Genomic DNA, 12,325 nt, shown 5'->3' on the forward strand with positions numbered 1-12,325 from the left:
CAGGATAGAGGGAGGGGCTGAGAGGGTCCAGGAGGGAGGGAGAGGGCTGAGGGCATCCTGTGCGGAGGGAAGGCGGGGCTGGGGGTGTCCTGGGAGGGGCTGGGGATCCCACACATTTAAAGGTGAGGAGTTGTCAGAAAGGGGACAGAGTGAGGTTCTAAGGCAGAGGTTGGTGGATGAAGGAGGGAAAAGGAGAGGTAGTTTTTGGGGTGGAGGAGGGGCTCCCAGACTCCCCATTCACCTCCTTTGGATACAGATGCAATAGCTGTGGGCTCCCCACTTTCTGAGACTGGGGCGTGGGTGCTCACCTTCAGCGTGGAGACCACTTCGTCGCCGTTGTCCTTGGTGGCGATGGCATACCGCATGACGCGGTCGGGGTCGATGACCGTGTCCCCCTTCTCCCAGCGGATGATGATGGGCCGCTCTCCCCGCGCCGTGCAGTTGAGCTCCTTGGCGTGGCCCTTGATGGCGATGGTGGTGTTGGGGTGGGAGGTGATCATGGCCGGGACTGGGGAGGGGAGGAGGCCCAGGAGGTCCCAGTGAGGGCGAGGGAGGCCAGCCCCCAGCGCCGAGGCCCCGCCCCCCGCTGCCCCTCCCCACAGAGCACCTCATGCCCAGCGAGAGGGTCTAGTAACAGTTGGGGGAGGGTACAGAAAACCCCACTGCCTGTCCCTTTCTCCCCAGCCCACCCACGACTGGGGCAGCCTCTCTCTTCACCAGGGGTTCTGATATTCCATGGACCCCTTTTCAGAATCTTTTAAAACGCGTAATATACATAAAATGACAAAGGAAACCAGATATGCTGAAGTATGGTTATACCAGTACGAACATTCAAAAGCAAACATCACATATGTTCTGTATTCCTCTTTATGAAATAAGATCTAGTGCTGGATCGTATTAGAACCATTTTGTAATAGTGATGAGCACAGATGATATTTTGGGGTATCTGCCAGGGCTGTGGTATGAAAATACCTATTGGTCACAGTCACAGGTGCTGCTACTGCTGTGGCTTGTTGCTTACGTTCAAAATGGAAGAAGTACAAAATTTCAGTTAAGTTAGTGAAAAAAGAAGTTAGTGAAAAAAAATAGGCCATTTCACCCCAGCCCCAATTCACGGACCCCTTGAATTGGATCCATGCACCTTTGGCGGGGAGGTCTGTGGACCCTGGGTTACACGCCTGGTGCCTCTGCTTTGTGTCCATGGCTCGAGCTCTCTCCACAGCGGTCAGCTGGCTTACCCCCTGCTTCTAGGCAGCAGGCCCCTCCCAGACAGCTGAGAAACTCTCCTGTTCTTCCAAACAAAATGCAACAGAAAACCCTGGCTAGCAGCACCGTAGTTAAGAACCTTCAAGCCCGCTAACAGGTTCCCCCATCCCCCATCCCCCAACCAACGACCTGAGAAAATCGTCATGAAACAACCAAGGCCCTGGCTGGCCGTCAGGAGAGCCCGCCCACTGCCCTCACAAGAGGCACCTCAATCCCGACCCTCCTCCAGGCCTTAGCACCGTGGGCAGCAGCAGGAGGAGGGTGGGGTAGAGGGAAAAATGGTCTCGGGCCAGTGACATCCTGTCCCCTTTTTCTCCCATCAACTCAACAAACATGCATCCAGCACCTATGCCATTACGCGGCATGGTGCCAGGCTTGGGGGAGACAGGGTCGTTGCCTCCTGGGAGGATGGGTCAAGGCGAGGGGGAGGTAGGCACCTGTGCGAGCAACATGAAAATAAGGAAAATGGGATGAGTTTTTCAAGGAGGTAGCAGGAGAAATTAATTTTGGCGGAGGAGTGTCAGGGAAGGCGTCACCCAGCCATTCAACGAGCATTGATGGAGCACCTACTAGGTGCCAGACCTTATGCTGGGTTCTGGAACCAACAGTGCACAGGACAGACCCAATCTCAGGGAGCTTTGCTGCAGTGGTGAGAACAGACAACACAGTAGGAGTTCCAGGAAAGATTGCTAAGCACTGTGCTAGAAGTGCTCACCATCTGACGTGGCAGGATACACATGGGGAGAAAGGGTCCCCTAAGCGGTGGAAACTGCTGGAGCAAAGGCTCAGAGGCAGCGATGTGCAGGGCAGATCCCAGAGAGATAAGAGATCTGATGCAGCTGGAGGACTGTCCTTGTCCTTGCCATTTCCTCACCACTTTCCTGGGAAACCTTGCCTCTTAGAGTACAGGTCCCCAGGGCTCTCGTCTCCAGAGGAGTGCCCATGAGCCATGCTGGAGTACACACATTAGGGGGCACTGTGGCTGACTGCAAGAATCAGACAGCATTTCCCACCCCCGCATTGCGGGAAGGACCCCTGCTCACAATGAGGTCTGCAGAGTAGACAGCCACCCCCTCACTGGCCTGCTTGGGCCATGCGACAAGAGGATGCTCTGTCTTCTCTCTCTTTACACCCCCCCCCACCCTGGAGGCTCCCCTCTGGGGCACCGCATCCCTGCTCCACTTCTGTGGATGCCCCTTTCTTTCCCTCCTAGCATCCTCAGGATTTTTCTCCCCTCCAGTTTTGTTTTGTTTTGTTTTTGGCTGCCTGCCTGGCTTGCGGGATCTTAGTTCCCTGACCAGGGATTGAACCCGGGCCCCCTGCAGTGAGAGCTCAGAGTCCTAACCACTGGACCACCAGGGAAGTCCCTCCCCTCCAGTTTTAAACACCTACTCAGACAACATTCTTCCCAGCAAACTCTCCAGGGTCCTCTGACTTCTAAGGACAAATAAGCCTTTGGAGAAAGGAAGGAAGGCATGGAGCTGTAATAGTGTGACCTGAGACGCCAGCCAGCGGGTGAGGGGACATCTGGAACAGGTCTGGGGGATGAAGGGTGGTTTCTGGCATTCCCTGAAGTCACCATGCAGCCAGCCACCTCCTCTGCCTTCTGTCATGTGGGACTGGATCCTGAGGGCAGCTCTGGCCCCTGGCCCCTGCAGCAGCATCTCAGCACAATCCCCAGCCCCGGCTCATCATATAATGAAGCAGATACATTTTATAATGCACGGCGTCACACCAGTATACAATAAAACGTGGAACACAAATAACAAGGTGCAACTTATAATGAAGAAAAAGCCTGCAGTCAGAGACATCGAGTATGAATTATTGACTAAGGTTTTACACTCGCAAGGATGTGTGGAGGAATATTTTTCTATCAAAGATTTGCATAATTCACTCGTATGGACCTGGGTGGAATACAGAGTAAGATTTTACATCAACAAGTCGGGCCTTGCGTTGCAGAAGCCTCCATTTTTCCTGGAGGATTGAAATGCCGGGATGTGGCGGGAGGGGCGCATGAGCTGTTTCTGCTCCCCGCAAAGTGAATGGTCAGAGACTGGGGCCCGGCACCCTTGCTTGGCCTGAGCCCTGAGGCCTTCCTGGGGAAGAGGAGGCCTAGCTCTCAAGAGGCTGCCGCTGAAGCCACAGACGAGACGGGGGTGTTCATGCTGAGGGGTGTGTGCGTGCGTGTGCGTGTGCGTGAGCGTGCGCGCGCGTGTGAAGGGGGATGGGGGCAGGGTCAAGCCTCAGCGTAGGTCACAGGTCCAAAGAAGGAAGGGGAAATGATGAGTCTTCATTTTGGGTAGGAGGACCTCAAGGCTCTGCACCGGAGTGAGAAACTGGCAGCTCATCCCTGTCTTGCTCTCCAGGTAGGGCTGTACCAGCCTGTCCAGGGCCTGTGTGTGAATCATAAAGGCACCCCTCTGGCTGGATGCAACATGGTGCTGGGAGCCACGGCTTGGCCAGTGGAGCAGGGACCGGGCACACTTTACTTGCCCCTTAGGCTCTGTAACTTTGAGCAGCGCACAACCTGTGTATGCATACATGCCCCTCCCACCTCACAGGGTCTTCCCAATCAGGTTTGTTCAAAGAGACAGACACAGGGGCAACCAGAGACCACAGGGCCTCAAGAACCCACTTGGTCCTTCAGCCCTGAGTATTAAACACAGCTGGGGCCAGGGGGTGGGCTCCCTTCACCGTTGTTATGGCAGCAAACAGCATGCAGCAGAACCCGATGTTCTCCTCACAGCCCCGCAGCTCAGGGCAGGTTCAGGGGAGCTCCTCTGTGCAGAAGATACTGCTTCTGTGGACCCCACCCAGCTTCAAGAGCTTGGGGGCCAGACGGACGTGTTTCTACCCAGCTATGTGGTCTTTAATACAGGCTACTTGACTTCTCCGAGCCTCAGGCTCATTATGGGTACTATTCCCACCCCAAGCGGCTCACGCTCCTCTCCTGTTCCAAGAAAAGCATCAGATAAATACACGCACACCTTAAGATGTTACTTGCCATCTATTTTACAGAATCGCAGAGTCCTAGAGCTGCAGAGCCCACATAACGTTCAGCATAGTCGCTACTAGCCACACGCGGCTATTGGCCACTAGAAACGTGGCCAGTCCAAACTGAGATGTGCTGTGACTGTAAAGTACACACTGGATTTCAAAAACACAGGAAGAAAAGGGAAGAATGTAAAATAGCTCCTTAATAATTTTACAGTGATTACATGTTAATATTTTAGATATATTGGGTTACATAAAATATACTATCACAGTGAATCTCACCTGTTTCTTTTTATTTTTTTGAACATGTGACAACTAGAAGATTTTAAATTACATAGGCGGCTTGCATTTTGTTTCTATTGAAGGGCACAGGTATAGATCATCTACACAGACCCTTCGTTTTACAAATGAAGAAACTGAGGCCACGCAGGGAAGTGATTTGCCCCGGTCATACGAATAAAGAGCAACAGTTCTTAAAAGTGGACAGATGGGAGAGGCGATACATAACGTATGAGGCTCTAACACTAGTGGTGGAAGATGAACTGATGCCAGGAGAACTAGCGCCCAGGTCTTCAGAACATAGAATGACAAGCTCTAAATTACTCGTGAAACATCATGTCTCGTTCTGGGCTCTCTACTTGATGGAGGACATTGACAAGCTGGAGTGTGACCAGGAAGATGGACAGACTTCAAGCCATGCCATTTGAAGAGTGGCTGGAAACTGGGAGCGTGTAACTTACAGGCAGTTGGGTGGGACAACAGCTCTTCAAAAGGGGGAAGGCAGACCTCCTGTTTGGCCTAAGAAGGAATTTTCCAATAGTTTTGGCTGTTTAGGGAAAGGGCTGCCGTGGAGGCAGGGAGCTCCCCATACTAGACCACCTGGGCAGCGTGGAGAAGATTCCAGGACAGCGCAGAGAAGATTCCATGTCTTTGGGCCCCTGCGGGTGTCCAGGTCTCAGGAGAGAGGAAAGATGGTCTGGGAATCCGGCTCATTATTATGGGAGGATTCTGTGAGCATACTCTTCTTGCGTATAGGGGTCTTCAGCCCCTCATCCTGGGCAAGAATCAGAGACAGACCCTGTCCAGGCCTCCAAGGGCCTGGGTGCCCTCCTGAGCCCACAGACCAGGGGCCTCCGCCCTCCTGGCTGCTGTACTTAACAAGGCAGCCCCCTAATAGAGGGGAGCCCAGGGCAGCAGGTGCCCAACCTATCTGCTCTCCTTGTCCCTCCATCTCTCTCTTGCTTCTTGCTCTGGACCACAAAGTCGCTCTGCTTCACTGAATCACAGTGGTAAACATAGTTGAATCCTCACTGCACCGAGACCTGGCTGTGCTCCAGAGCACTTCCTGGGTTGAAGGCAGACCCCAGGAATTCCCTAGAGAGATGTTCGTGTGCGGTCACCCGCAGGAGCACACACACACACACACACACACACACACACACAGAGGCAATGTTAAAAACACCCCCAACGGATGGTCACACAGTCACCCTCACAGCCTACACTCTGACACCCGTACCGTAAACTCACACGTGGTGTCGTCATACAGGTAGCCTGATGCAACTGTCAATTGCATGTCAATATCCTGATGTGATTGTCTAACACATATCTACTCACAGCCCTGCGTCACATAAGCGCACCCTCCCTCTACACACACACACACACACACACACACACACACACACACACACACTTTTATGGTTGCCTTTTACTGGGAACTTCCCATGTACCATGTGCTGGCAGTATTCTAGTACTTTACATGAATTAAGTCATGTGGGTAGGTACTGTTATTATTCCGCAGCTCCAAAGCCTGGGTCCTGATGTATTTCTTAACCAAGCACCATGGCCTTCCTGTGCCCACAATGCCCCTGATGGAGCAGGCAGTCTGCTGGATGCCTTGGCCTCTTGGTTCATTGCTTACTGGCCTTCCCCAAAAACAGCCATGAGAAGTAAGTCTTATGATAGTAAGAAGGCAGTTTTTCCCTCTTTAAGCCTGTCCTACTGTAGGGGCTGGCCACCTCTGGCTGTCTGTCTGTCTGCCATGCATGCACAAAGAATCTGGCTTTAGGAAATGGAATTTGGTTGTCAGCAAAACGCTGTGGCTTCTCTATGGTGGGCAGCCTCAGCCGGCCTCTCCTAGGGCAGGTGTCAGGGACTGCAGCTTTAGGGGAACGGGCAGGAAAGCCAGGGAGGGGGCGGGGACTGTATGCACAGGGCTGAGTTCTGCGTGACAAGTGCTAATAGCAGCCGCAAAGGCAACACAGTGCTCCAGTAGGACACAGGAGGCTTTAATGAGATACAACTTCTCTGCTTTCCTGCAGTGTAATTCAATTAACAGCCAGGGAAACCTAATTTCTTTTTACAAAGAGGGGTGCAGTAAGAGATTCTCTGGGGACTTGGGAGCAGGGAGGGGCTGGGCTTAAGGGCATCGAGGAGACCCAAGTGGGTGAGCTGCCCCTTAATACATAGCTCCTTCCAACACAGTTCCTTTAGGTGGGGAGGGTGGGCTCTTCCCTGGGATCCTGTGGAAGGTCCTGGGGTGAGCTGGGGTAAATTCTGGTCGAACCCAAAGGGGCTTCCTGATGACTCCCAGGGCCCTTCCCTGACACCCCATGTCACTGCAGATACCCCTCCTCTGGGCATTGAGTGTCCCTGGCATGGCACATGTCATACTGCAGTGTCCTTGGCTTTGACTGTGAGACTCCAGGGTAGGAGCAACCCTGTTCAGGACTTAGCATGTTTTTGTGGAAAGAAGGCAGGCTCCCCCAGTGCCCTGGGGCAGCCTGCCCTGGTCCACAGACTCACTCCAGGGCAGGGAGGAGCCTCTCTGGGCCTCTGGCTTGCAGGCCACGGCCTTATAGCCCTCCAGAACTCCCAGATTTCCTCCTCCTGGATCCAATGGGGCTTTACTGGCTGAAGCCACAGAGGGGAGAAAGGCACCAGCCTCCACAGTGGACTCACCCCCCTCCTCTCGCTCCAGGGCCCTCCTGGGGCAGCAAGCCGAGGGGAGAGGAAATCAATTTCAGAAACAAGACAGTTGTCAGAATCCAATGTAACCGGTTTCTGTCTGTGAAATTACTCACAGGCCGGCTCCTGTCACCCCCAGGTCCTGCCTGGACCAGCTGCTATTTACATTTTAATTTGATAAAATGTAAATTTTGAGAGGCTGATAGATTTTTAAAACACCACAAGACAGCTCTGCTTCCTCACTCCCCCCCACCCCTTCCCCGAGCATCCACAGACTTTCTGACCAACCCCCAGGATTGGGGATGGAGTTCTAAGGCCCCTAGACCCTGCCATGGGGATTATAAACTCTGCACCTACTCGGCCCCTCCTTTACCGCTCCAGCTTCCCTCTTCTCTGGGATCCCACCCATAAGCTGGAGTGGGCCGATCTTTGCAGTTTACAGAACACCAGAACATCTTTTATCAGGAGCTTCATTCCTGTTAAGGAGGTAGCCTGGGGGCTTTTAGCCCCCAGAGTATCAGTGAGGAAATGGAGGCTCAGAGAGGCTAAGTGTTTTGTCTAAAGTCACACAGCTGGTGAGCGGCAAGAAGCACCAGCCCCAAGTCCCCTGACAATTCACCGGCACCCTTTCCTCTGCTTTCATCCAGGCTTCTCCTTCTGCCTGGTGGACTATTCTCCCACCTTGGGCTTTGTCCCAGAAGTAGGAAGCTGGGTGGGAATGACACGATGTGGAGGAATCCTGGGGGCAGTGCAGGAGGCTGAGAACTGGAGGGCTGGGCCCGTGGGGCAGGAGGTCAGTCCAGGGCCAGCTGGGGCTGGGGGCAGGAGTTGGGGGGCGGCGATTCGGGCCTTCTCTGTCTCTGTCACCCTCCCTCTCTTCCGCCTGATGATAGGAGCTCAGCTGGTGTTTCTGACAGTCCCCAAGTCACCAGGGAGGGAAGATTCAGTTACGAATACCCAAAGGCGGAGAGCAGTGTGTGCAGGAAGGAGGACATGGAAGAAGAAGGACATGAATGCCACCAGCTGCTGGGAGAGGCCTGATAAAATGGGAAACAGGTGTGGAATGTTGCATTCCAAAAGGAAGCCTGGGGTACTTCTTAACCCCATTCGTGGGCACCAGTGAACGATAATCCTAGAAGTTCACATTATTGCAGGCTTACTATTTGTAGGCACTATTCTGTATTCCTTTACAGGCGGTAACTCATTTAATCCTCAGAACAACCCTGTTTTTATTCCCACTTTACAGATGGGGAAACTGAGGCTTAGAGAAGTAAGTTGCCCAAGGCCACACAGCTAGTAGGCAGCAGAGCCAGGATTCAGGGCATCTGTGGTTTTAGCCATGATGCGCCACTGGTCAGAGAAGGGCAGGAGGCAGGGGGGCAGGATGGGAGTGCAAAGAGTCCAGTTTCTCTGAAGAGAAATGCAGCCAAACTGGGGGCGAAGCAGATTGGTCTGGGAACCCGGACACCAAGGTGTTAGGCTGTTCTGCTCTTCTAGGTGGGTGGCCTGGGGGAGGGGGTTGAGGAGCTTTTCACAGGGTCTGAGGGGAGAACCCTAGTGCTGGATGACCCTCCTCTTCCATCCCCATTCAAGTGGATATCCCTCTGGTCCTTCCACCGCCTCAGGCAGGACAACCTCAAGGCCGATAAGGTTGGAGGAAGGGCAGCAAAGTCAGGGTATTCTTCACCAACCTTAAGGACGGGACTTGACTGTCTCAGGAAGTCCTTCTGAGAGTCTAATCGAAATCTCTCCAAGAGTCTCGTAGAGTTTTTTGCTAAAAAGGATGCTTTCTCTGGCACGCTAAAATGCTTTACTGGATGTCCTCCTCCTTGCCTTTGGGAGAGGATTTTCCAGGGGACAGCGTGTGCCCTAAGGCTCTAGAGACCTCTGCACACCACCCTGCCATGGGAGAAGGGAACCTCCCAGCTCAGAGGCTCTCATCTCCTTTTGTTTCCAAAAGGATTACAGGCACCCATCTGAGGGGAGTGGGCCCCTCCTTCCCCCCAGCTCAGCCCACTCCCCCCCCTCCCTCCCTCCAAAGGCTTGTGTCTCTGCTCCTTGTTAACAAGATCCTGACAAGAAACGCAGCCCTGTTTGGCAGTGTGAGATAAGCTGCCACAAAGGGGCATTGTTGGCATCTGGGGTGGTTGCCTGGGGAGGGGCGGGGTGGGTGGGAGAAGCTCTTTGCGCTCCGCCCTGGCAGCCGCTCCAGGCTTCCCCTGGGGAAGGGCTGGTGCTGGGGGAGCCTTCTGGTGCCTGCCTTGTTTTTCCCTTCTTAAAGAGCCAGGGCCTAGCGTTGTTAATTTGATTGCACCCACTTTGGCTTCTTGTCTCCCCTGATTAGCCAAGCTCCACCTGAAGCATGAGATTAATTTAAATTGCATGGAAGCAATCAACCTTGGCTCTGAGAGCTGGTGGGGAGATGCCAGGGGACCCTAGCTGTCCACTGCCCGTGTACGTGGGGAGCAGAACCGACAAACAGTGTATGTGTGAAGGGGGTGGGACGCGGGTCAGGGACAACTGTGGGGCTTTTGAGACCTGGACTGCAGCCCTGTTTCTGCTGCACGGTGGGCCCAGCTGAGACCCTCAAACTCACCAGGTCTTGCTTTCTCCGGCCATAAAATGGATCAGTCAGTCCCTCTCTTGACTGCTTGCCAAGGAGCATAAACACAGGGTCGGGGCCTGGGAGGTGGGGGTATTATTCTCACATGAGGGTAGGACTCGGTCCTCCACTGCCTCTGGTCTTCTACTCTGCCCAGCATCTCAGAAAAGTGATAGTAATAATGAAAACAGCTAATGTCTACTGAATGCTTATTATGTGCCATGCACCCTGGTTAATGCTTTACATGAATTATTTCATTAAATCCACCCCCCAACCCTAGGAGGTGGGTCGTGTTTTTATTCCCATCTTAGAGATGAGAAAACACTCAACTCTGAAATGACCCCGAATATCCGAATCCTTTCAGAGACAAAAGGAGACACCACCATCTTTCTTTAATTACTTGGAAGGTAGTATTTAGGGGTCATTGCTGTGAATACCCTAGAGCTGGGGTCACCAAACTTTTTCTGCAAAGGACCCACAGTACGTGTCTTAAGCTTCGCAGGCCATAGGTCTCTGTTTCAACGACTCAACTCAGTTGCTGTAGCTCGAAATCAGCCATGGACAATAGGATACGAAGAATGGATGTGGCTGAGCTCCAGCAAAGCAGGTGGCGGGCTGGATATGGCCCTTGGTCAGTTTGCTGACCACTGCTCCAGGGTTAGTGCACAGGAGAAGCTTGGCTTGTCGACTCTCAACAAAGAAGGAGGTTCTGTTAGGAGGCTGGTTGCATTCAGACAAGAGCAGTTGTAGGATATTGGAAAGGAGAGCACTTCAGCTTCCAGAGTTCTGGAAAGCATGCAGTTATGGATAATAAATCACTGGGCTTGGGGATTGTTGTGGTTTGAACTGTGTCCCCCAAAAAGATATGTCCAGTCCTAGATCCTGGTACTAAGGCAGGAGATAGATGGGCCCCAGGCTGAACAGTTTCTCCCCTGTGGACAGAAACTCCATAATAGCAGAAACTCCATAAAAGCAGGATGATGGAGGAGGCTGGGCCCTGCCCAGATGGAAGATAAGAGACCACATATTCCTCATTCTTGAAATCAAGGGGACCTCCCCAGCTACACATGCGCAGAAAGGCTCCGTGGAGGTCAAAGAGGGAGGGGGTGCCACCTCATAGTACATGATGCCAACTACCCATAGGCCTCTTCACTAGAATCCATCTTGGCTAAGAGATGCGCACGCACACAGGGGAGGACCCTGAGATAAACCAAATACGGACTCAGAACCAGGCAAAGCAAGATGACTGGCCAAAGGAAACCCAGAAGAAATGCCACATAAAAGTGATTTAAACTGCCACGAGTGAGCGACTCTCTCTCTCTAGGCCCGCCCATGTGTCTATCCAAATGTACTGTACTCTTTTTCCTCCTCATAAACACTTTACTTGCTTCACTACTTTCCGTCTCTGTGTGGAAATTCATTTCTTCATAGCTGACGGGCCAGGGCCTTGTCGCTGGCCACTGGTCCCTGGTAGTCTGGTGGCTAGGATTCAGCACGCTCACTGCCGCTGCCTGACCTCAATCTCTGGCTGGGAATCGAAATCCTGCTTCAAGTTGTTGCAGGCCGAGGCCACATGAGATCAGGACCTGTGAATGTGACCTTATTTGGAAATAGGATCTTTGCAGATATAATTAAGATGTCTTACTGGAGTAGGATGGGCCCTTAGTCCAATATGACTGATGTCCTTATAAGAAGGGTAAGGGAGACACACACAGAGGGAAGATGGTTTGAAGACACCAGGGGAGACAGAGGCAGAGACTGGAGGGATGCATCTATAATCCAAGGGATGCCAAGGATCGCTGGCAGTCCCCAGAAGAGGCAAGAAAACATGTTCCCTAAGAGCCTGCGGAGAGAGCACAGCCCTGCTGACACCTTGATTTGGGATTTCTAGCCTCCCAGAACTGTGAGAGAATACAGTTCTGTTCTTTAAGCCATCCAGTGTGTGGTACTTTGTTACAGGGGCCCTAGGGAACGGATACAAGGTTCCAGTGTGTGACAGACATTCCCTGTGCAGCGTTTCCAGGAGGACAGCCACAGCCTGTCCCCATGGAGCTGGAGGGGGCTTCCTGAGGTGGGAGGTTGTGGGCTTTACCCTCTCTGCTCCGTGGGGAGCCCACCCCCGTTACACCCCCAGCGCCACGGACAGGCTGGCAGCAGGCGAGCAGTGGCAGGAGTGTGCCCGGGCCACAGTGCCCTTCCCCGCAACTTCCACCCCAGCACCTGGCCCTGGGATGCACACCCGCTGCCCATGAGCAGTGCAAGGAGGAAGTTTTCTCCAAATCTCGACTTTGCCAGGTCTCAAGTCTCCGTAGACCTGAGGCCCACGTGGGAGCCTGACGGTGTCCTGAGGACTGGGTGGGGCTGGGGTCAGGGCTTGGGTTGCCGGGGAAAGCCCACCCGTGTCATCCTTCCCGGCCCAGGATAGGACAGCCGTTAGTCACACAATGACTCCTGAGTCACCTGGCGAGGTGGGAGCTGTAGGGGTCACTGGGTCCAGCA

At 53.3% G+C, this 12,325-nt stretch overlaps 1 protein-coding gene across 1 annotated transcript in view; it reads right to left on the reverse strand.

Moving 5' to 3' along the window:
- The window catches only part of DSCAML1 (DS cell adhesion molecule like 1), a 340,859-nt gene that overhangs the window by 50,683 nt on the left and 277,851 nt on the right, over nt 1-12,325 (reverse strand). Inside the window, exon 13 of the mRNA XM_024751739.1 lies at nt 309-508. Coding sequence (XP_024607507.1) covers nt 309-508 — 200 coding nt within the window. The remainder of the gene's footprint in view (nt 1-308; nt 509-12,325) is intronic.

Source organism: Neophocaena asiaeorientalis, unplaced genomic scaffold, assembly GCF_003031525.2.
Source record: "Neophocaena asiaeorientalis asiaeorientalis breed wild unplaced genomic scaffold, Neophocaena_asiaeorientalis_V1.1 scaffold479, whole genome shotgun sequence".
Taxonomy (NCBI): Eukaryota; Metazoa; Chordata; class Mammalia; order Artiodactyla; family Phocoenidae; genus Neophocaena; species Neophocaena asiaeorientalis.